Consider the following 24475-nt stretch of genomic DNA (forward strand, 5'->3'; position numbering starts at 1 on the left):
CCGGCTAAGGTTTTCCGGCTCGCGGAAGGTCAAGCGAGCAAGCCGGAAAACAACGAAATCAGCACTTGCTTTCCGACACAAAACGAAACATGCACATAATATTAATGGATAGCAGGATAAGTGTTTCCGCCCCATGCATAGTCGTTTCGTCCCTAGCTACTTAAGAATTTAAGTTATTCATTACAAACCCACTCCGGGGCCAAAAGTGATGCATCACTGTTCATTGTTTCACAGGTTCTCGGAGGAACGCTCTTCATCAGAAGCCGTGTAGGCGGAGCCGTCATCTGAGCTGTCGCCTGAGCCGTCGCCGTCGGAGTCGGAGACTTCCTCGTCATGGTCAGCGCTTGACCCGGAGCCTTCCTCGTCGCCTTCCTCGACAGCCTCTTCTCCCTCTTCCTCCGGGTCGGAAAAGCCCTCGGGAATATCATGCTTGTTGTACCAGAACGAGTGGTTAACTCGTCCAGCAAACAGACGATCAAATCCCATAGCTTCCGCGAGGAGATGTCTCATGCTGGTACCCTTGGGGGCTCCGCGTGCGACGTCTGCATATTTCATGGTGGGGAAGTGCGCTTTGCAGGTGGCTAACACGAGGGCAGCAACTCCGCGAGACGAAGACTCCTGCCAATCTTTGATGAGCTCCGAGCACGTTCTTCATGAGATGTGTCATGCGGTCAATCACCGTTGTCTTGGCTTTCTTCAGGTTAAGGGACTTGGCGATTCCGCGACATGCTTCCATGAGATACTCGATTGAAGTCCGCGCTTCCTCATATGCCTCAGTCCTCTTGAGGGTTGACTCTTTGGTCCATTCGAAGCCAAGACTTGCTGCAAAGTAAAATGGATCAGTTTCTTCCGCGGACAGAGACAATTTTTAGGAAGTCGGAGTCAAAACAATAACAAAAAGGGTACTTACGGAAAATCATCTTGTCAATGGCCTCCGCCTCCGCCTCCTGGCTCTTGTTTTTGGCCGTCAGGGTGGTCACCCTGTGATGGCTCTTCTTTAGTTTTTCAGCTAGCTCCGCCATGTCGCGGGAATGTTTCTCCGAGAGCTCCTTCTTCTCTTTGGTTTCCTTCTCGGAGGATTCTTTCAAGAAGCTCTTCAGAGTTTCATTCTCCGCCTCCAATACTTGGACCTTGGCGGATAAGGCGTCGATGGTGGGGCGCTTGTCAGTTTCTTCTAAGGACAGAAAATCCCACAAGATATGTGTTATGATTGTCCATAAAGTCAAATTTAAGCAACTCGGATTTCTCACCTTTCAAGCGGGTCTCCAGGCGGAGCACAGCTTGTTGACTATTCTCAGCAGCCTGGCGCAGCCCTTCTATTTCCGTCATCTGCTCCAGCACATGAACGCGCAGATCTTCGTGCAGCTTCCGCGTGCTCTGAGACACAAAGAGGATTTAGCCGGAAATTCAAAATTCTGGGGGCTGGCGAGGAGTTCAAAGTTTTGGATCGAGAAAATTTTAAATTTACGTCTAAGACAATTGTTGAGAGAAGCATCGGCTAATACATGTTACACGGAAAAATGTCTGAACCAATGCTTGGGGGCTAGTGTTACCTGGCGCACCTCCTTATGCTTAGCAAAGAAGATCTTGAGATCACTCTCAAGGTCGGAGAGCTCCTTCATCTCCGTGTCCGCAGGCCCCCACACCTTTTCCATCATCTCGGAAACTTTTGCATGGCGTTGGGAAAGGGTGAGCTTTTGCAGAGACGGAGTAGGTTGAGGGTCAGCTTGGAGCGTGCTGGCAGCACGAATCAGCTATACTTTCTGCTCATACTGCTCAGTTGTAGGTTCGGCGGAGGTGGCAGTTGGTTGCTCAGGCGGAGGCGTAGATGAAGATGCGCCTTTCCCGGAACCACCGTGACCAATCGGATCTTCAGGAAGGTCGTCGATGTTAATAACGTCCTTGGGATCCGGCTTGGTGGCAGAGGAAGCCTTGGGTGGAACTTCGACTTCTGGTGTGACTGGTATGGAAGCCGGAGATGGCTTCGTCCTCTTCTTGGGGGCCTTAGGGGCCTTGGGGGGCTGGCTTCCGGAACTTCTGTCACGAAAATAACGGAGCATTATAATTAAGTATATGCTGATTCACGATGGCGGAATATCTTTACTTCGGAAATCTAGCACTTACCCGGAAGGTTTGAAAAACTGGTGGATTTCTGGTTGTGCTCGGTTGCTCGTGTCGATGAGTTTGAGGCGTTTTTTCTCCGCCTCCGCCTTGCGAGTTGCCGCGGTGCTGAGCACGTCGCGGGCATGTTTTGCTGAAGGGCTGGAGGGGGCAGGCCTCTTCCTCTTAGCGGGGCGGGAAGCCTCGGGAGCTTCCGCCTCCGATGCGGCTTCCGGATCCGTGTTGCCAGTGGAAGGAACCCGGAGGATAGTTCCGAGTTCGTTTTCTTCGAGCGCCTCGAGCTAATACAGAGTTAAACACTTAGACAAAAGTTTGAATGCGAAGAGAAACAACAGAATACAGCCAAGCCGACGTACCGCGGTTCCGGAACCGTTCATATGGATGTCTTTGTTGCACACGTGAACGTGAAGTTCACGTGGGATCTTGATGAGGAGCCGGATCCTTTTGTCGATGGCGTCGGCGGAGAGATTGTCTTTTGTGGCGCGCATCGGGTCGTCGCGCCCTGTGTACTGAAACATCAAGCGGTCCCTGTGTTGGAGCGGCTGGATCCGCTTGGTGAACCAGGAAAGGGTCAGGTCCTTCCCTGTCAGCCCCTCCTCCGTCAGCTTACAGATCCGCCTGACGGCGCGCGTGAGCTGGAGTGACTCGGAGAGGTGGGGGCAATGCGACCATGCCGGAAGCTCGGTGGCGGGGCAGTTCTTGAACGGCGGCAGTTTTCTTCCGCTAGCGGGGTCGGAGACGTCCTTCAAGTAGAAGAAGCCCCCAGACCAGTACCGCGCGGATTCGTGGCGGTCGGTGTGGGGGTAGACGCGGCCCGGGCGGATCATGAAGGTGATGGATCCGCATGTTGCTAATTCGGTGGATTGCCGGATCCTCTCCTTCTTGACAGTAAAATAGTATTGAAACAGGGAGAGCTCGGGAGTTACCCGGAGATGGCCCTCGCAGAGGGTAACGTGATTGCTGATTGCAGGCACGCTATTCGGAGAGATGTTGTGGGGCTGGAGCCCATAAGTCTTCAGGATCTCTAGAAAGAAGTCCAAAGGAGGAAATGAGAAACCCCGCTCCACTAGTGCTTTCGTCAGCACCATCTCGTTGTCTTGGGGGGCTGGAGCTAAGGCATTCGGCGTTGTCCTCCAGCTTCCGGGTTGCAAGAAGCCTTCCCCCTCCAAGTTCTGCAGCTCAGTCTCTGTGGTGGTGCAGGGCCACCATTTCCCTTTGGCTTCCGAATCCCGCTGGCGGGCTTTGGATTTCTTGGCAGCAGTCTCTTCCGCTTTCTTCTCCGCCTCGGAGGTTTTCTCCGGGACAGCTGAGGTGCCCTCGGTGTCCTTGCCGGAATCCTTAGTGGGATCCAGCTGGACTGGGACGAAGGGAGGCGGAGCGGAGGAGATGGGCATCGCCACGATCGGCTCACTGGTAGGAGGCGGAGTCGTGGAAGACATCTGAAGACAGAAAAGATCGCGGAAAAATAGAGTTTAGTCGGATCCACGTCTTCGTCCTAACGATCATCCCTACCAACTACGGCGCGAGAACGAAGTTCGAGGGCTCACCGTGATGGAGTCTGCGGTGGTCGGAGTCGCCGGCGGCGAGTTTTCTGCGTGGTGGCTCGCTGAAGTTAAGAACAGGACGAACTCCGAGCGGCGGCGAAGCGACTCCGGCGAAGTTCCGGCGGGATTCCGGCACGGCGGAGAAGAGGCTCAGGGCGGCGCTGCGCAGAGAGGTTGAAAGGGGGGTGAATGAGGTTAAGGGGTCGACGGCGGATATTTATAGGCCGGAGGGACGAGATTCGTGCTCCGCATCCTGTGGTCGGAACGCAAGCGTCGCGCCGTTGGATGTGTGACACGTGTCCCAAACCCTAAACGGTAAAAATGGCTAAGGATAAGTTACCGCGCAAATCGCGCGAAAATGGTGCCAGAATTGGCGGAACCGTTTGAGTCTCTTAAGATTCCGGGTAAGCAGCGCGGAGATAAGAAATTCTCATTCGAAGCAGGGGGAACCTGGAAACGTATTCACATCGTCGATGGATGAAGTCCCGCAGAATGAGAGCATTTTCCGACTAAAGGTCGGGAAAGGAAGAAAATGTGAAGTTGGAGTTCTTCAAGTTTCTCCACGTTACTGATATTGTCAGAGACCATGATGGACTAGCAAGGCGGAAGCAGCAGGCGAAACTCGGAGAACTCTGGGGGCTACTGTTGTGGGTATACTTCATGGGTGTACCATCGACAGTGCCTAGATCCGGCAAGCCCGGGTGGCCCACGAGATGGTGATGAGGCATGTGGCCCATCGGGCGGCCCAGTCTTGCCGTTGATCATGAAGGAAGAAGTCCGGCCCAGGATCGGTAGGCCGGATCCGTACCGACATTAGGAGGAACCCGGATCCGTGGAGGCCCATGAGGAACCCGGATCCAAGTACTGACGTATATGGAAGGCGGATCCGTGGCGTACACGGCAAGACATTGTACCGTAGTTAGGCTATCTGTAATACGGCTAGGACTCTCCATGTAAACCCTAGATCCGTGCGCCTTTATAAGCCGGATCCTGGGAGCCCTAGAGGCACAACCACAACTCATTGTAACAACGCGAAAGCTCCCAGATAATTCCAGACAAGCAGCAGTAGGCCCCTGTCTTCGTGCAGGTGTTCCGAAGCTGGGTAACTCGCGTACCACCGTCCCGTGTGCACTCCGCCCTATGGCCCCTACTTCTTCTCCCCCTCGTGAGGATCCCTCCTCCGAGGTACCGTCGATTAGGCAACGACAACCAGTGTCCATATACCAGTTGGTATCAACTCCATATGCGCCCTTCTCATTGCGAGGGCGATCCTCATCATCATCATCACGATCAGAATAACGCCACCAACAATCACGTGCAGGGTGCCCATACTTGGTGCAAATCTGGCAGGTGGTGTCAACAAAGCGAGTAGGTGTACGTCCACGACCACGGCCGCCACCACGACCACCTCCATCATGGCGCTGCATGTCTCTGTCATCGCGCCTATTATACCCCCGATCATCACGACGATCACGATATTGCCTGTCATCCCGCCTGTCATCTCGCCTGTTGTAGCCATCTCTATCATCTTGGTGGTAGCAATCTCTGTCATCTCGGCGGTAGCCACCACCACCGCCATATCTGTCATCTCGCCTATTGTAGCCATCACAATGATCAGATCTGTAGCCACGGTCATCACGACGCTGGTAATCATCACGCCGGGAAGGGACATTTTCATCTCGGCGCTGAAAAGAACCACCACCACCACACGTGGCAGTGTTTGCGCTGCTCTGAAAACCAATACCTTTCTGGCTAGACTGTGAAAGGGCGGTCTGGCTATCTGATACGTCCATTTCACATCACTATTTTATATCATAATTTACTGTTATTCATTGATATATTTCATATTTAGAGATGATACTTATGTTATTTCACCTATTTTGCATGTTTCATGATTATTGGAGAATCACTCACCGGAGTCAGGATTCTGCTGGAAAAGGCACCGTCAGAATGCAATATTTCTGAAGATCAACAAGCGACGGAAATTACACCGAAGGTCTTATTTCTCCAGAAGAAGGAGCCAGCCAAAAGGAGGGGCCAAGGAGGGCCGCCATGGCCCCCCCATAGGCCGGCGCGGGCTCCACCCTGGCCGCGCCGCCTTGTGGGGAGGGGGCCCACAGCCCCCCTCGGCCGCCTCTCTTTCGCGTACTTCATCTACCCGAAAACCTAAGGTGCGGGGGATAATCGCGAGGAGACACAGCAGCTTCTGCGGGGCGGAAAACACCAGAGAGAAAAGAGCTCTCCGGCATGCTGAAATCCGCCGGGAAAATTCCCTCCCGGAGGGGGAAATCGACGCCATCGTCACCGTCATCGAGCTGGACTTCATTGGGACCATCATCACCATCATCTCCACCACCGTCACCGTCATCTCCACCACTGCACCTCGTCACCGCTATAACATCTAGGGTTGAATCTTGATTATTTCATAGGGGAAACTCTCCCAGTATTGATTACTCCTTGTTATTTATGCTATTGAGTGAAACCATTGAACCAAGGTTTATGTTCAGATTGTTATTCATCATGATATCACCTCTGATCATGTTCCATATGATGTCTCGTGAGTAGTTCGTTTAGTTCTTGAGGACATGGGTGAAGTCTAAATGTTAGTAGTGAACTATGTTGAGTAATATTTAATGGTTTGATATTTAAGTTGTGGTGTTATTCTTCTAGTGGTGTCATGTGAACGTCGACTACATGATACTTCACCTTTATGGGCCTAGGGGAATGCATCTTGTATTCGTTTGCTAATTGTGGGCTTGCCGGTGTGACGAGCAACTCGAACCCCCGTTGGTATATCGATGCGGGAGGGATAGCGAGGATCTAGAGTTTAAGGCTGTGGTTAGATTTATCTTAATTACTTTCTTGTATTTGCGGATGCTTGCAAGGGGTATAATCACAAGTATGTATTAGTCCTAGGAAGGGCGATGCATTAGCATAGGTTCACCCACACAACACTTATCAAAATAATGAAGATTAATCAACTATATGAAGCGAAAGCACTAGACTAAATTCCCGTGTGTCCTCAAGAACGTTTGGTCATCATAAGTAAACAACCCGGCTTGTCCTTTGTGCTAAAAAGGATTGGGCCACTCGCTGCAATTATTACTCTCGCATTTTACTTACTTGTACTTTATTTATCTGCTATATCAAAACCCCCTGAATACTTGTCTGTGAGCATTTACAGTGAATCCTTCATCGAAACTGCTTGTCAACACCTTCTGCTCCTCGTTGGGTTCGACACTCTTATTTATCGAAAGTACTACGATACACCCCCTATACTTGTGGTTCATCAAGACTATTTTCTGGCGCCGTTGCCGGGGAGTGAAGCGCTATTGGTAAGTGGAATTGGTAAGGGAAACTTTTACTGTAAGTGCTGATTTTACTTCTACCTGCTGCTATAATTCATTATGGAGATATCTTCTCTTGAATTCCCATTTGGAAAATCTACTACTACTGCAAAGGTAGTGGATGAGGCGCCAGGTGAGAATGAGGTTCCATACAAAATACCTATGAAAATTATTGAACGTGTTGTGGATAACCGCTATGAAGGGGATGGAACTGTCCATCCTGGAGATCATTTACTGTTTTTACATGAATTATGCGGGTTATTCAAGTGTGCAGGTATTGCTATGGACGAAGTTAGGAAGAAACTATTCTCTATATCGCTGTCTGGTAAAGCGGCGCATTGGTATAAATTGTTGAAGAATGGGGATTCTCTCGATTGGAAGGATATTGTGCTTATATTTTATTCTAAATTCTATCCTCCAAGTGAAATTCACAAAGACCGGAACCGCATATATAATTTCTGGCCTCATGATGGAGAGAGTATTGCCCAAGCATGGGGGAGATTGAAGTCTTTAATGCTCAAATGCCCCATTCATGAGCTTCTTGGTAATATCATTATTGATAATTTCTATGCAAGACTTTCTTTTCAAGATAAAACCTTGCTGGATACTACTTGTTCTGGATCATTTACACGCAACAAAGAAGAGTTTAAATGGGGCCTTCTTGATCGGATTCAAGAGAATACTGAAGGATGGGAGAACGACAAGGATAGAGAGTTAAGTATAAATTATGATTATGAATGCATTGAAACTTTTATGGATACTGATAAATTTCGTAATATGAGTGCTACTTATGATCTTGACTCTCAAGTTGTTGCAAATTTTTATAAAGCTTTTGCCTCTCATTTTGAATTGCCTAGGAAGAATTTTGATAAGTATCATGAACCTTACAAAGATAAAACTGATTCACCTATAGATAAATATGTTGAAATTAAAACTGTTGATCATATTCTTCCTGAAGCTTATATTGAAAAAACTCCTTTTCCTGCTAAAATGAAGGAGTATTCTGTTATAACTAGTGCGGTTAATAAAAGTGCAAAGAAACCTATAGAACCTCAAGAGCAAATAAAGGTTGAACCTGCTATTGCAATAGTTAAAGATCTTGTGACTGAAAATGTAGAATATGGTCATATCATTTTCTGTGAAGATGCTTCTAATATTGTTTCGCATCCTAATAAGTCTAGGAAAGCCAGTGTTCCTATGCTCTCTGTTAGAATTGGTGATCATTGTTATTATGGTTTATGCGGCATTGGTGCAAGTATTAGTGCCAATCCTTATTAGCTTTACACGGAAATCATGCATGAAATTGGTTCTTGTGAACTTGAAGATATTGATGTGGTTATTCGGCTAGCTACTAGAGAAACTATCTCTCCTATTTGTATTGTTCGAGATGTGGAAGTTCTATGTGGTAAGATTAAATATCCTGCTGACTTTTTGGTACTTGGTTCTGCTTCTAGTAAGTCTTGTCCTATTATTTTTGGTAGACCTTTTCTAAATACTTGTGGAGCTGTTATAGATTGCAAGAAGGAGAAAATTGTAACTAAATTTGCTGGTGAATCTTATGAGTTTAATGTCTCTAAATTTGCCAAAACTCCTTATAAAGCTGATTTGCCTAATAATGATTTTAGAGTTGAATAGTGTGCATCTATTGCTCTTGCTCCTAATAATCCTTTGCAACAACATTTGGAGGATAGTGAGAGTGAAGTCTTTAGGGAAGAAAGGAATGAGCTTGATGAAATTTTCCTTCGTCAACCTATTCTTAAACATGACTTGCCGGTTGAAGATCTAGGTACAACACCACCACCAAAGGAAGATCCTGTTTTTGATTTAAAACCGTTGCCTGATAATCTTAAGTATGCTCATATTGATGATAAGAAAATATATCCTGTTATTATCAGTTCTAAGCTTTCAGATTTTGAGGAAGAAAGGTTATTGGAAATATTGAAGAAACACCGAGGAGCTATTGGCTACACTCTTGATTATTTGAAGGGGATTTCTCCCCTATTTGCCAACATGCCATCAACATGGAAGATGATGCAAAGCCTGTTGTTGAACATCAGCGTCGTCTAATTCCTAAGATGAAGGATGTGGTAAGGAATGAGGTATTAAAACTTCTTGAAGCAGGTATTATATATCCTATTGCTGATAGTAGATGGGTTAGTCCTGTTCATTGTGTTCCTAAGAAAGGAGGAATAACTGTTGTGCCTAATGATAATGATGAGCTCATCCCTCAAAGAGTAATTGTAGGGTATAGAATGTGCATTGATTATCGAAAAGTTAATAAAGTTACTAAGAAAGATCATTACCCTTTACCTTTTATTGATCAAATGTTAGAAAGGTTGTCTAAAAATACTCATTTTTGCTTTCTTGGTGGTTATTACGGGTTTTCACAAATTCGCTGTTAAAATTAAAGATCAAGAGATAACCACTTTCACTTGTCCCTATGGAACTTATGCTTATAGGCGTATGCCTTTTGGTTTATGTAATGCTCCTGCTACTTTTCAAAGATGCATGTCTGCTATTTTTCATGGCTTTTGTGAAAAGATTGTAGATGTATTCATGGATGATTTTTCTGTCTATGGGAATTCTTTTGATAATTGCTTGCGAAACCTTGATAAAGTTTTGCAGAGATGTGAAGAAACTAACCTTGTTCTTAATTGGGAGAAATGCCACTTTATGGTTAACGAAGGAATTGTATTGGGACATTGATGGCGTGTAAGACACACGTCCGTTGGGAACCCCAAGAGGAAGGTGTGATGTGTACAGCGACAAGTTTTCCCTCAGTAAGAAACCAAGGTTATCGAACCAGTAGGAGTGAAGGAACACGTGAAGGTTGTTGGTGGCGGAGTGTAGTGCGGCGCAACACCAGGGATTCCGGCGCCAACGTGGAACCTGCACAACACAATCAAAGTACTTTGCCCCAACGTAACGGTGAGGTTGTCAATCTCACCGGCTTGCTGAAAACAAAGGATTAGATGTATAGTGTGGAAGATGATGTTTGTTTGCGAAGAACAGTAAAGAACAAGTATTGCAGTAGATTGTATTTCAGATGTAAAGAATGGACCGGGGTCCACAGTTCACTAGTGGTGTCTCTCCCATAAGATACATGCATGTTGGGTGAACAAATTACAGTTGGGCAATTTACAAATAAAGAAGGCATAACAATGCACATACATATATCACGATGAGTAATGAGATTTAATCAGGGCATTACGACAAAGTACATAGACCGCTATCCAACATGCATCTATGCCTAAAAGGTCCACCTTCAGGTTATCATCCGAACCCCTTCCAGTATTAAGTTGCAAACAACAGACAATTCCATTAAGTATGGTGCGTAATGTAATCAACACAAATATCCTTAGACAAAGCATCGATGTTTTATCCCTAGTGGCAACAGCACATCCACAACCTTAGAACTTTCTGTCACATCGTCCCGCGATTCAATGGAGGCATGAACCCACTATCGAGCATAAATACTCCCTCTTGGAGTCACAAGTATCAAATTGGCCAGAGCCTCTACTAGCAACGGAGAGCATGCAAGAACATAAACAACATATATGATAGATTGATAATCAACTTGACATAGTATTCCATATTCATCGGATCCCAACAAACACAACATGTAGCATTACAAATAGATGATCTTGATCATGATAGGCAGCTCACAAGATCTAACATGGTAGCACAATGAGGAGAAGACAACCATCTAGCTACTGCTATGGACCCATAGTCCAGGGGTGAACTACTCACACATCGATCCGGAAGCGATCATAGTGATGAAGAGACCTCCGGGAGATGATTCCCCTCTCCGGCAGAGTGCCGGAGGCGATCTTCTGAATCCCCTGAGATGGGATTGGCGGCGGCGGCGTCTCTGGAAGGTTTTCCATATCGTGGCTCTCGGTACTGGGGTTTTCGCGACGAAGGATTTAAGTAGGCGGAAGGGCGGAGTCGGAAGAGGCACGGGGGCCCACACCATAGGGCAGCGCAGGGCCCACCCTGGCCGCGCCGCCTTATGGTGTCGGCGCCCCATGGCCCCACTTCGTTTGTCCCTCGGTCTTCTGGAAGATTCGTGGAAAAATAAGACCCTGTGCGTTGATTTCGTCCAATTCCGAGAATATTTCCTTTGTAGGTTTTCTGAAACCAAAAACAGCAGAAAAACAGCAACTGGCTCTTCGGCATCTCGCCAATAGGTTAGTGCCGGAAAATGCATAAATATGACATAAAGTGTGTATAAAACATGTGAGTATCATCATAAAAGTAGCATGGAACATAAGAAATTATTGATACGTTTGAGACGTATCAGACATTAAATTTCTGAGAGAGGTATTGAAGTTGATAGAGCTAAAGTTGAAGCAATTGAGAAGATGCCCTATCCTAGGGATGTTAAAGGTATTCGTAGTGTTCTTGGTCATGCTGGGTTTTATAGGAGATTTATTAAAGATTTCTCTAAGATTTCAAAGCCTCTTACTAATCTTCTTCAAAAAGATGTACCTTTGGTTTTTGATGATGATTGTAAGGAAGCTTTTGAAACTCTAAAGAAAGCCTTAACAACTGCTCCTGTAGTTGAACCTCCTGATTGGAATTTACCTTTTGAAATTATGTGTGATGCTAGTGATTTTGCTGTAGGTGCTGTTCTTGGACAGCGAGTAGATAAAAAATTGAATGTTATTCATTACTCTTGATGCTGCTCAAAGAAATTATGCTACAACTGAAAAAAAATTATTAGCTGTAGTTTTTGCTTGTGACAAGTTTAGATCTTATATTGTTGATTCAAAAGTTACGATTCATACTGATCATGCTGCAATTAGATACCTTATGGAAAAGAAAGATGCTAAGCCAAGGCTTATTAAATGGGTGCTTCTTTTGCAAGAATTTGATTTACATATTATAGATAGGAAAGGTGCTGATAATCCTGTTGCTGATAATTTGTCTAGATTGGAAATATTGCTTATGATCCTGTTCCTGTTAATGATATTTTCCAAATAAACAATTGGCTGTAATAAAAGTGAGCTCGCAAGATAGTCCTTGGTATGCTGATTATGCTAACTTTATTGTTTCCAAGTACTTGCCTCCAACCTTTTTAGCTCAGCAAAGGAGGAAATTCTTTTATGACTTGAGGCATTATTTTTGGGATGACCCACACTTATATAAAGAAGGAGTGGATGGTATTATGCGAAGATGTGTTCCCGAATATGAACAACAAGAGATATTGAGTAAGTGTCATGGTAGTGTTTATGGAGGACATCACGCCGGAGATAGAACCGCGCAAAATGTTCTACAATCAGGTTTCTATTGGCCAACTCTCTTTAAAGATGCAAGAAAGTTTATTTTATCTTGTGATGAATGTCAAAGAGTTGGTAATATCTCCAGACGCAATGAAATGCCTATGAGTTATACTCTTGTTATTGAACCATTTGATTGTTGGGGATTTGACTTCATGGGTCCTTTCCCTTCTTCGAAGGTAATACTCATATACTTGTTGCTTGTTGATTATGTTACTAAATGGGTGGAAGCCATACCCACGAAAAGTGCTGATGGTGAGACCTCTTTAAGAATGCTTTTAGATGTTATTTTTCCTAGATTTGGAGTACCTAGATATCTTATGACTGATGGAGGTTCTCATTTTATTCATGGTGGTTTTAGAAAAACTCTTGCTAAATATGGTATTAATCATAGGATTGCTTCCGCTTATCATCCTCAAACTAGTGGGCAAGTAGAATTATCAAATAGAGAAATTAAATCTATCTTGGAAAAGACCGTTAATAAAACTAGAACAAATTGGGCTAGTAAGTTGAAGGAAGCACTATGGGCTTATAGAACTGCTTATAAGAATCCTATGGGGATGTCACCTTATAAAATGGTTTATGGGAAAGCTTGTCATTTACCTTTAGAACTAGAGCACAAAGCTTATTGGGCTGTGAGAGAACTAAATAAAGATCCTAAACTTGTCGGTAAGAAAAGATTGCTACAATTGAGTTCTCTAGATGTATGGAGAAGTGAAGCTTATGAAAATGCTAAACTTTTTAAGGAGAAAGTTAAGAAATTGCACGATAGAAGAATTATCAAAAGAGAATTTAATGTTGGGGATAAAGTCCTATTGTATCGGTCTCGTGTCAGATTTTTTGCAGGGAAATTTCTCTCAAAATGGGAAGGACCATATGTCATTGTGGAGGTGTATCGTTCAGGGGCAATTAAGATTGGTTCTCTGAAAGGTGATGCCACACAAGTAGTGAATGGACAAAGGCTATAGCACTATATTTCTGGAGATTCTTATAATGAAGATGTTGATGTTATTCGAGTGGTGACTCCGGAAGCTTTCATCAAAGGTCAAATTGACAGTTCTGCAGAGTTCGACTTTGAATAGGTAACAGTTCTGGTAATAAAAGTCCGCGTTTAACTTTCCGAACAATGTTTTTGCTATTTTTGGAAAATATGAAAAATTACGAGATTGAAACAGAGAGGAGGAGACGCACGAGGGCGTGCCCCCATAGGCCGGCGCGGGGCCCAGCCTGGCCGCGCCGCCCTATGAGGACGACCCCTCGGAGTCCCACTCTAACTCTGGTTCGACCTAGTACTTTCCTTCTGTCGTGAAAATTTCTGCTATATAATCTCCCGGACCCCTGGAGGTCCGTATATCGTTTTCTCGTCGTGTTTTGTTTCGAGCTGTTTTCTGCCAGGATCTGTTCTTGATCTAGAAGCACCATGGTCTCCAACAACAAGGGGAAGGGGCTTTCGGAAGAAGATATTCAAGATCCCGAGTGGAAGGAGATGGATGAGAGTGTCGAGGAAGTAGTGAAGAAGATGCCATAAAAAAGAGAGCGACAAGCTGTTGGGAGTTAGCAAATCTTGGTGGGATCGGTTAACACTCGGCGTTCTTTTTCTCATAACTTGCAGGGACCCTTACCACCTGCTCCTAGCCTCAACTCTTTCCCTGCCTTGGAGGAAGCTTTACGGGTTACCGATGAATTTTGTGATCAATACCGTGCTCTGAGAAGGGAAGTGGAGATACTTCAGGAGGAGAACAACCGACTTCGCAGAATGCTAGAGCGGTTCCTCACTCCCATCAGGGTTTTCTCACCACCACCGCCGAAGGAGTAATTCATCATTGGTATTGGCACCCCTTGGTTTGTTCCAAGCTTGGGGGGAGTGCCGCGGTATCACATCATCACTATCTTTTATCTTTTTACTATCAAGTAGTGTCATATCATGAGTAGGGAAGTTATCATATAAGATGGTTGCAGTGTGGAAGTATCTCTCTTTAGTTGGTTATCTATGTATCCCTTGGTGTGAGCTATCATTATGGAATATTAATGAGAAGTTTATTCATTTACATATTGCACACCTTATTTTAGTTTGCAATCTCTATTATATGATTGATCTTGTTGTTAGTATTGGTATCACTTTGGGAGCATTGAGTAAATCTATTTGGTTTTGGCAAACTTAGCATTGGTCAATAGCAACAACACTTTGAGTTTAAGTAGAAAAGAGAAAATACATGTAGATATGTTATTTCATTATCTTTCTTTCTTGTTAACTACGAGCTTAGTATTCAGAAGTTAAAATTATTTGTGCCTACAAGAAAGATGCATGATTGTTTCTATCGCATGTATATTTGTTTGTTTCCCTCAACTCTTATGCTTGCTAACCAACCTTGCTAGCCAAAGACCTATACTGAGAGGGAATGCTTCTCGTGCATCCAAACCCTTAAACCAAACCTATGCCATCAGTGTCCACCATAACTACCTACTATGTGGTATTTCCCTGCCATTCCAAGTAAATACTTCATGTGCTACCTTTAAACAATTCAAAAGTTATTACCTCTTATTTGTGTCAATGTTTTATAGCTCATGAGGAAGTATGTGGTGTTTTACCTTTCAATCTTGTTGGGCAGATTTTCACCAATGGACTAGTGGCACATCCGCTTATCCAATAATTTTGCAAAAAGAGTTGGTAACGGGGTTCCCAGCCCCAATTAATTAACTTTCATTAATAATTCTCTTCACATGTTTTGCCCTGATTCATCAGTAAGCAACTTAATTTTGCAATAGACACTCCTCCATCGTATGTGAAATGTTGGAAGGCACCCGAGGATTCGGTTAGCTATGGCTTGTGAAAGCAAAGGTTGGGAGGAGTGTCGTCCTTAAATAAACTAAAGTACATGTGTAAACAAAAGAGAAGAGGGATGATCTACCTTGTTGGTAGAGATAACGTCCTTCATGGGAGCCGCTCTTTGGAAGTCTGTTTGGCAAGGGGGTTAGAGTACCCACTACCATTCGTTGACAACAACAAACACCTCTCAAACTTTACTTTTATGCTCTCTATATGATTTCAAAACTTAAAAAGCTCTAGCACATGATTTAATCCCTGCTTCTCTCTGCGAAGGGCATATCTTTTGCTTTATGTTGAGTCAGTAAACCTATTTCCCTCTATCCTAAGCAAGCAATTGAGCTGTTGTGATACAACCATTTATATTGTGATCTATTTAATCATGCCTTTTATTCTTCCTTGTTTAGTACAAGTTTTATCCGAATGAATATAGCTTTGAAAGTTATCAATGATTATGAGGAGATTATTATGATTGAGTATGCAAGTTTTGCCGTATAAGCTTTAATATAAGAGCGTTGCTCGACAGATAAGTACAATCTGTTAATTGTTCTTTGACCAAGAACGAAGTCTGCCATCACCAACTATGATTTTCTATGCACCTTTATTTGTGATTTCCTTCTACTTGTTTCAAGTTGAATTATATGAGGGAGTTGTTCACTAGAATGTCTTGTGTGAATTAATGTGATGCTTCTTGTTCGTATTTTATTTATCGACTCTTCACTCCATAAACATGTGGTCTTGTTTACTGAGTTCAGTTTCGCTTGGGGACAAGCGAAGTCTAAGCTTGGGGGAGTTGATACGTCCATTTTGCATCACTATTTTATATCATAATTTACTGTTATTCATTGATATATTTCATATTTAGAAATGATACTTATGTTATTTCACCTATTTTGCATGTTTCATGATTTTTGGAGAATCACTCACCGGAGTCAGGATTCTGCTGGAAAAAGCACCGTCAGAATGCAATATTTCTGAAGATCAACAACTGACGGAAATTACACCGAAGGTCTTATTTCTCCAGAAGAAGGAGCCAGCCAAAAGGAGGGGCCGAGGAGGGCCACCATGGCCCCCCCATTGGCCGGCGCGGGCTCCACCTTGGCCGCGCCACCTTGTGGGGAGGGGGCCCACAACCCCCCTCGGCCGCCTCTCTTTCGCGTACTTCATCTACCCGAAAACCTAAGGTGCGGGGGATAATCGCGAGGAGACACAGCCGCCTCTGCGGGGCGGAAAACACAAGAGAGAAAAGAGCTCTCCGGCAGGCTGAAATCCGTCGGGGAAATTCCCTCCCGGAGTGGGAAATCGACGCCATCGTCACCGTCATCGAGCTAGACTTCATTGGGATCATCATCACCATCATCTCCACCACCGTCACCGTCATCTCCACCGCTGCACCTCGTCACCGCTGTAACATCTAGGGTTGAATCTTGATTATTTCATAGGGGAAACTCTCCCGGTATTGATTACTCCTTGTTATTGATGCTATCGAGTGAAACCATTGAACCTAGGTTTATGTTCAGATTGTTATTCATCATCATATCACCTCTGATCATGTTCCATATGATGTCTCGTGAGTAGTTCGTTTAGTTCTTGAGGACATGGGTGAAGTCTAAATGTTAGTAGTGAACTATGTTGAGTAATATTTAATGGTTTGATATTTAAGTTGTGGTGTTATTCTTCTAGTGGTGTCATGTGAACGTCGACTACATGATACTTCACCTTTATGGGCCTAGGGGAATGCATCTTGTATTCGTTTGCTAATTGTGGGGTTGCCGGAGTGACATCAACTTGAACCCCCGTTGGAATATCGATGCAGGAGGGATAGCAGGATCTCAGAGTTTAAGGTTGTGGTTATATTTATCTTAATTACTTTCTTGTATTTGCGGATGCTTGCAAGGGGTATAATCACAAGTATGTATTAGTCCTAGGAAGGGCGATGCATTAGCATCGGTTCACCCACACAACACTTATCAAAACAATGAAGATTAATCAACTATATGAAGCGAAAGCACTAGACTAAATTCCCGTGTGTCCTCAAGAACGTTTGGTCATCATAAGTAAACAACCCGGCTTGTCCTTTTTGCTAAAAAGGATTGGGCCACTCGCTGCAATTATTACTCTCGCATTTTACTTACTTGTACTTTATTTATCTGCTATATCAAAACCCCCTTAATACTTGTCTGTGAGCATTTACAGTGAATCCTTCATCGAAACTGCTTGTCAACACCTTCTGCTCCTCGTTGGGTTCGACACTCTTATTTATCGAAAGTACTACGATACACCCCCTATACTTGTGGGTCATCACTATCATCAAAGGCTTGAAGCTGCGAGCACATGTCAACACAGGTAGTGGTAGGATTTTCATTAATCGATGTGACAAAGGGTGTGTAGCGATCGTCATCCAGGCCGCCAAGAATATAACCCTTCAGTTCATCTTGATCAACAGTTTTTCCGGCGGCAGCAAGTTCTTGGACAAAACCTTGCATCGTGGCAATGTACTGACGAGCCGACATATCCTGTTTCTTGGTGTTGATCAATGCACCACGCAAAAAGTTCACACGAGCTCGAGACTGTGATGCAAACAAGATCTGAATTGTCGACCAAATTTGATGAGCATGCTGCAATCCGATCATCTGAGCCAAGAGGTCTTGATCAAGATATTTCACCAGGTAGCTCATCAGTGCTTGATCCCGAGCAAACCAGACAGCATAGGCCCGGCTCAGAACTTGGAGCTTCTTTTTATCTGTTTCTTCAATCTCTTTTGTTTTAGGCGGTGCGGGGTCAGATCCATCAAGGAGCCCCATAGCCTGCGCACAGTGGAACGCCGACAGCACCTTTGTCTTCCAGAACAGATGATTGTCCCGCGACAGTTTTTCCGACGGCGGCGAACCAAGAGTGGCAAGCAGAGTCGCTACAGCGGCGGCCGCCAGTGGTGAAGAAGTCGAGGCAGACATGATCGAGCGCGGTGGCAGAAGGTGACCGGGCTAGGTTGTGTGTGTGTGTTTGATCTAGGGTTTTTAGCTCACGACGGCAGAGGGCGATCGGAGCGGATTTGTCTGAAACTCTCGACGGCGTGAGGCAATCGGAGCAGGTTTTTCTGGTTGTGCTGTTTGTTTTCGGGTCCTTCACCGGCGACAGGGATCACTGGCGGGTGGGTTGTGGATGCGGCGGCTGCGCTCACGAGGTGGGAGGAGGCAGCTCTGATACCATGTCAAAGTCCTAGGGTTGGAATGCCCTCTCCCTGGGCCGGGTTACGTGTTAATATATGTGTGGAAAAGCCCCACACGTGGCATATACAAACTCTATACAAACTCTGATTACAAGGTTTAACAACTTGCACATTAGTTGTAATTGGATTGTAACTATGATTTTTACAGATTCAAGTGAAGTTACAACTGAGGTTTTTTAGTTTTTTTTTTGAAAGGAATACGGTAGGGAAAGCCCCTACAATGGTTTCTTTTAAATAATAAGAACCCAATTCAACGTCCGTGGGAACTTGAACCTGGATGGCTGGGTTGTAGATCCACTTTCCTAACCGAATGAGCTAGGCTCACTTTTTTAAAAGGTTTTTTAGTTGGAAGTGAGCTTGTAACTAAGCTTGCAACTAACATTTTCTGCAGTTGGAAACAAGGTTGCAACTAAGATTTTTCGGTAACAAATGGATCTGTAACTAGAGTTGTAACTGAGATATTTTTTTAGTTGCAAGTGTGATTGTAACTGAGATTTTCTTCCATTGCAAATAGTGTTGCAACTATCATCTTTTACTTACAAACAGGTGGCAACCGGGATTTTTTTCAATTATAACTAAGATGTAATTTCCACGTGCAAATCACTACTTTTTGGCTTATGAGACAGCTTATAGGTCCAGAGAAACTAAAGCCTAAAAGAACTGAAAATTTCTGGGCGGCTTGTCCCCACCGTTGGGCCTCCGCGTAGTGTAAATTTGGCTGCCGGGAGAAACTAGGAAAGGGCAGCTTTCCAAGATTCTCCAAGAAAAATCGAAGCGGTATCTGTCACTAGTAGAGAAACCCCTTTAGTACCGATTTCAAAGGGCCTTTAGTACCGGTTTTGAAACCGGTACTAAAGATCTGGTACTAAAAGCCTCCCACCTTTAGTACCGGTTCCTTACGAACCGGTACTAAAGGTACCTCCACGTGGGCATGGAGGAACCCGCGGGGTTGGAGTTACGAACCGATATTAAAGCCTATTTCGTTTAATTTTTTTAATTTTTTTTCACACCCTCTTTTATTTTATTTTTTTCACTCCCTTTTTTTTAATTTTTTTCAGAATTTCTAGTATTTTCGTTAGTCTCTAACTACACTTAATCTCTAGTCAAATTACTTACCCGCGGTCAAACTTCTCGGTCGGTCACCCATCCTCACACTACTCCCGCACTAGCACGCTTAACTTCCAAGTTCCATCCCGTTCCACTTCTAAGTGCTTCGCGCGCATGTATGTGATAGTAGTATCATATCAATCCTATTAACATGTTGGTCGATGTCACACTTCTTTAGCGTTTAAATTCCAAATAATTATTTTAATAAGCAAAAGTAATGATGTAATAATAATGTTGAATAAATAAATAAAATAAATTTTTTTAATTATTATTTTTAAAATTATTTTTTAAAATTTAATATTTTTTGCAAAACCTAAAACTTGAAAATTTGAAAATCTTATAATTTTCTAAAAGTAATAGTAATATGTTAGGACTCAAAAAATCTTATATATATTAATTTTAATTTTATAAATATTAAAAATATATAAAATTCTAAATTTCTGGAAAAAAACTAAATCTTCCTGCCCCTTTCATATTTTCATTTGGAATTTTGAGAATCTAAAAATTGGCTAACCGGGTACGCGGGTGAATTCGGATGTAACTTTTCACACGATGATTTTGATATATTATACGTTTTTTCCGACGTCGTATGCAAAAGTTAATGCGATTTTACCATTTTTAAAACTTTTTTTGCAAAAAAAGTCAAAATTCGAATTTCTTAATTTCACCGAATAGTAGGTTGCATAACATATAAGAATCTGAAAACATTTTATTTTTTGAATTTTCTATCATTTTCATTTGTATTTTACAAAGCAAAAAAAGGCGATCCACGCAGGGGGGGGGTGTGGAGGTGCGTGGGAAGCAGGAAAACCTTCACGAACCGGTACTAAAGGTCTACCCTTTAATACCGGTTCGTGTCACCAACCGGTACTAAAGATTTTTTGGCTAACGCTAACTCTTTAATGTGTTGATTAGTACAAGATGCAAACACATCATTTGTAATAGCTGGCTGAAGAAGAAAATACCCCCCATGAAAATTTTCAGCATGAAGGCACGACATATATATCCAATAAATCAGCACATCAGACGTAGGCATAGAAAATGTCCTGACATACGGTATTTTCACTTATCTAGAACATATATCATATCAAGGGCATTATGAACAATGCACAACTTGATACATCAAATTTCATAAGCCCAAAAGAAGGGGAGAACAACTTCTACGAGCTTTTTCCTCACATGAGTTTTTCCCCACCACAAACCATAAGCTGACTTCTCTATAAAGCCCAAAAGAAGTAGATCTTAGTCCTATCGGCTAACTATAAGCTAATTACTTACCTGATTTTATTGTCGACGCGGTGGGCAAGCCTGCCAGGACCTGATCAGCCACCTCGTAACCGACATGAGGCAATCGGCCAACTAGTGACCCACCAGTTCTGTCGGTGTTCTGAAGGCCAACAGTGTATTATTTTCGGAAAACTGTGAATCTGCGTAATATTTTTGGATTGAAACAAAAAAATGTATTATTTTAAAAATATTAGCCCACCACTGTAGCTGTGGCGACTCATCTTTATCACTCGCAATAGCTACATCTCATTGTCCTCCAGATTTCTTTCGCCTTCATCGTCGGAGGAGGACCAGCCGAAGTGCTCCTCCTCCACCACAGGAGGCGCTTGCTCCGCCAACGGAGCCTCTTGGAGGCGCTTGCTCCACCACCGGTGTCTCTTGTTGTACACGGCGGCGCTTCGCCTGCGGGTACTGCGCGACGCAGAAAAGCCGAGCGGTCTTCTTAGTGCGAACCATGACGCACTGAGGTGCTTGTCTATCGTAATGATGGTGGGTGCCGATACTGTAGCGACAGGAGGCTTTATGTAGGCCAGCCGAAGAAGCCGACTCGTCGGCGACGCGTGGCACGCGGGAGGAAAGCGAATATCTTAGTATCATGCATATGATATTTTTATACTACCTCCGATCCGTTTCAAGGAATAAGGCGCACGCGTATTTCCAAAACGAACTTTGACCATAAATATTGAGCAACAAAATCTTAATTATATTATCTGTATATAGTATCGTTGGATTCGTATTGAAAAGTACTTTTTAGTGATACTAATTTCTTTGAAGTAATTCTTGGTCAAACAAAAAGCTCGCAAAACGAGGGCGTCTTATTCCTTGAAACGAAGATAGTATGATACTATTTCTATAGTGGGTAGTATCATGGAGTTGTATCATAATCTTGTTATATTTAATGATTTGTAGCATCTCAATGCAAAATTGTGGACAAGATTTATTTGGCATTATCTTTTTCTCGTGATGTGCGTTATGATACAGTATCTACCTATGTTACTCTAATCTCCTCTCACCTCTTTAATTAGCTACCACATCAGCATTTTAGTGGGACCAATATGTATGATACTACCTATGATACTAGCACTATAGCTAGCCTAAGGAAGCATAGGCTATCTCCTGCAAGTTAGCTTGAAAACCGAATATCTTTCTTGGAGATTTCAACTGAAGTTACGTAATTATTTCTCTTACAAGGAAGTTACCTAGTGACTTTTATACTTATTGGCACGTCTAATAAACTCTCAAGAATAGTAACCTGATGTGTCGATTCTATATGGTGTTTTAAGCATATTCTTTCATTATAAAATGTCTCTCGTTACATGCTCCATCTAGCAAATATTAAGTTTATTATGCATGATTACGTGTTTTCATTCATTTTTATGTGAGTTTTGAACAATTAGTAGTTTTATTAGTTATCAGGTTTTCATGTTTTTTGTGTGTGTCGGTGTTTTGAATATTTATCAACAAATCACGAAGAAAGAAACCGAAAAAGGTTATATACGGAGGAGATACAGACACCCTGACTTAGCCATTTGAAGAGTGAAAAAGTGATATTTTTCAACGGTGTTGTTGCCTTCAACCATACAAATCCAACCAGTCGAATAACACCACAATCAAAGTTCGTACGATAAAATGATGTCTGTATATTAGAAAAAAAGACATGAGTTTTAGCGTCATGTGGTACAATAATCCACGACCGTACGGTTTGACTGTACCACATATTCTGGGTAAGGGAAATTGGCGTAGTTGCCAAAATTCAGTAGAGTACAAAAAAGAAGTACAGTAGCAGTGAATTATCATATCAAATAAAAAATGAATAAAGATGATACATGAATGGCGGTATTAGGATTTAGGACGCGGTACAAAATAAACGAAGGTACAAAGCCTTCATTGGAAGTAAACAAGAAAAGTAAACCGAAAACCGTATACTAGGAAAACGTTACTCTCCATAAAGATGGGTTGATGATCAACGGGTGTAGATAGGGCCTTAATAGGTCTTGTCATTGACCTTCCCGCAGAATTGCCTGATCTCGCCCACGGTGCTGTTCTTCACCTCCCAGTTTCCCATCTTCACCATGGCTTTAGCGAATGCATCGTACCAGGGGTTTCGGCCAATTGGAAGAATATCCGACAAAAAGAAAGGGTCACGGGCAAATTCATCCACCTTGGCCGTGGTCTCCGTCGACTCCAGCAGTACCGCATCGGAGGTGAAGAGCACATTGTGTTCCTGCACGTTCTTGTAGTACTGGTGGTCCAACGCGTAGGGGGTCTTGTAATCCTGCGGCACATTTACGCTGTTCGCAGTGCATGTCGTGTTCAGTTGGTCGGCGAGCGTGCGGTTCATGGCCGTGCTGGAGTTGTCAGGCAGCAAACGGTTGGAGAAGGAGTTGGCGAAGGAGCCGCAGGCCGAGCGGCCGATGGAGTGCGCACCAGAGAGCACGAGCATGTCCGTCTGGTCGAGCCCCTTTGCAGCGAACATGTCTGTGATCAGCTTGAGGTCGCCGAAGGGTGGGGGCAGGTTCAAGAAGGTGTCGTTGGCGCGTGATACTTTCCCATCGTAGCGGCCGGCCGGCACGTCGTAGTTTATTTTGCCGCCGCTCAGGCTGCAGCTGGCGTCGCGCCCGGCGAAGGCGACGATGTCGGCGCAGGAGACGACGCCCTTGCATTCCTCCTCAAGGGCAGCCTTTGCCTTCTCGATTATGTTGAACCCGCGCAGGCTCAGGTTCGGGATAGCCGTCATCTCCGTCTCTGGGCCGGCCAGCAGGACGGAGGCGTCGCAGCCCTGAAGAGAACCGCGCCGTCCACGCAACATTGTGAGCCAGCTACTCTAATTATCGTGCATGCACATAACTATATGAATACTAAACGAACTGACTACTGACTAAAATTTGTGGTACCTCGACAAAGCAATCATGGAAGAAGAGGCGGATGAGCCCGGCCTTTTCGCCCGGGGTGGCTTGCTCCACGAACCTTTTCACGATCTCCTCAGCCTGGGGGCATTTCTTGGCGGCGTAGTAGTCGACCTTGAGGTCAGGGCGAGGGTTCTTGGGAGGGGAAGCCGTTGGGAGCTTAAACGGCAGGTTGGGATTCGGTGCTGGAAAGCCGTAGCCGGCATAGATTGAGATTGAGAATTCGCAGGACACGGCACCGAGCAAAGACGCGAGCACGGCGAGAACGGCAAGCTTGGGCGCCATATGCCTACCTGCTCGGGTCAGCTTGGTAGTGTTTGCTGGAGAGAAGATGAGATGAAGCCAACTTGCTGCTCTGCATGTGTATTTATAGTTCCGGCACATCAGAGATGGAAGATGACTTTTGCAGCGCATGTGTGTCGGTTAGTTAATCAAACGGCCAGCCGGGAACGTGGAGAGCACACACAAGTTGATGTGCGTGCATCAATCGCGGTGGGACTAGCTTGATTATATTGCTCCATTATGCATACTGCCACTACTTGCATATGATCGAACTACGATCTCAACTGGGATTCCATGCATATCCCGCTAAAATCTCACTTGATAATTCATTCTACCTTTTTTTTTGCGAATGATAATTCATTCGACCTATTCTACTGTATTTTTTTTTGCCTCAAAATTTACACTACAAAATTCAAAATAAACTGTAAGTGCAACTTAAGTGAAATTGCACTTGATACCCTAGATGGAACACATCATATGATCCAACTTGCATATGATCGAACTTAGGACAGATCCCACTTAAATCCCATTTATAATTTGTTTTAC

The 24475-nt window shown here is 44.1% G+C and overlaps 1 protein-coding gene across 1 annotated transcript; it reads right to left on the reverse strand.

Moving 5' to 3' along the window:
- Positions 1-22725: 22725 nt before the first annotated feature.
- LOC124673518 (peroxidase 2-like) lies at positions 22726-23932 on the reverse strand. The gene is made up of 2 exons (XM_047209584.1): positions 23636-23932; positions 22726-23520 (listed from the first exon to the last, which is right to left on the reverse strand). The coding sequence occupies exons 1-2, from the start codon at positions 23930-23932 to the stop codon at positions 22726-22728; spliced, it is 1092 nt and encodes a 363-aa protein (XP_047065540.1).
- Positions 23933-24475: the final 543 nt, after the last annotated feature.

Source organism: Lolium rigidum, chromosome 7, assembly GCF_022539505.1.
Source record: "Lolium rigidum isolate FL_2022 chromosome 7, APGP_CSIRO_Lrig_0.1, whole genome shotgun sequence".
Classification (NCBI taxonomy): Eukaryota; Viridiplantae; Streptophyta; class Magnoliopsida; order Poales; family Poaceae; genus Lolium; species Lolium rigidum.

What these genes read in the sequence shown, in the direction of transcription:
- LOC124673518 (XM_047209584.1), bottom strand. Translation starts at nt 23,932, where the DNA reads ATGGCGCCCAAGCTTGCCGTTCTCGCCGTGCTCGCGTCTTTGCTCGGT. An exon ending in TCCATGATTGCTTTGTCGAG is followed by an intron (nt 23,521 to 23,635) that starts GTACCACAAATT and finishes GGTTCTCTTCAG; the next exon opens with GGCTGCGACGCCTCCGTCCT.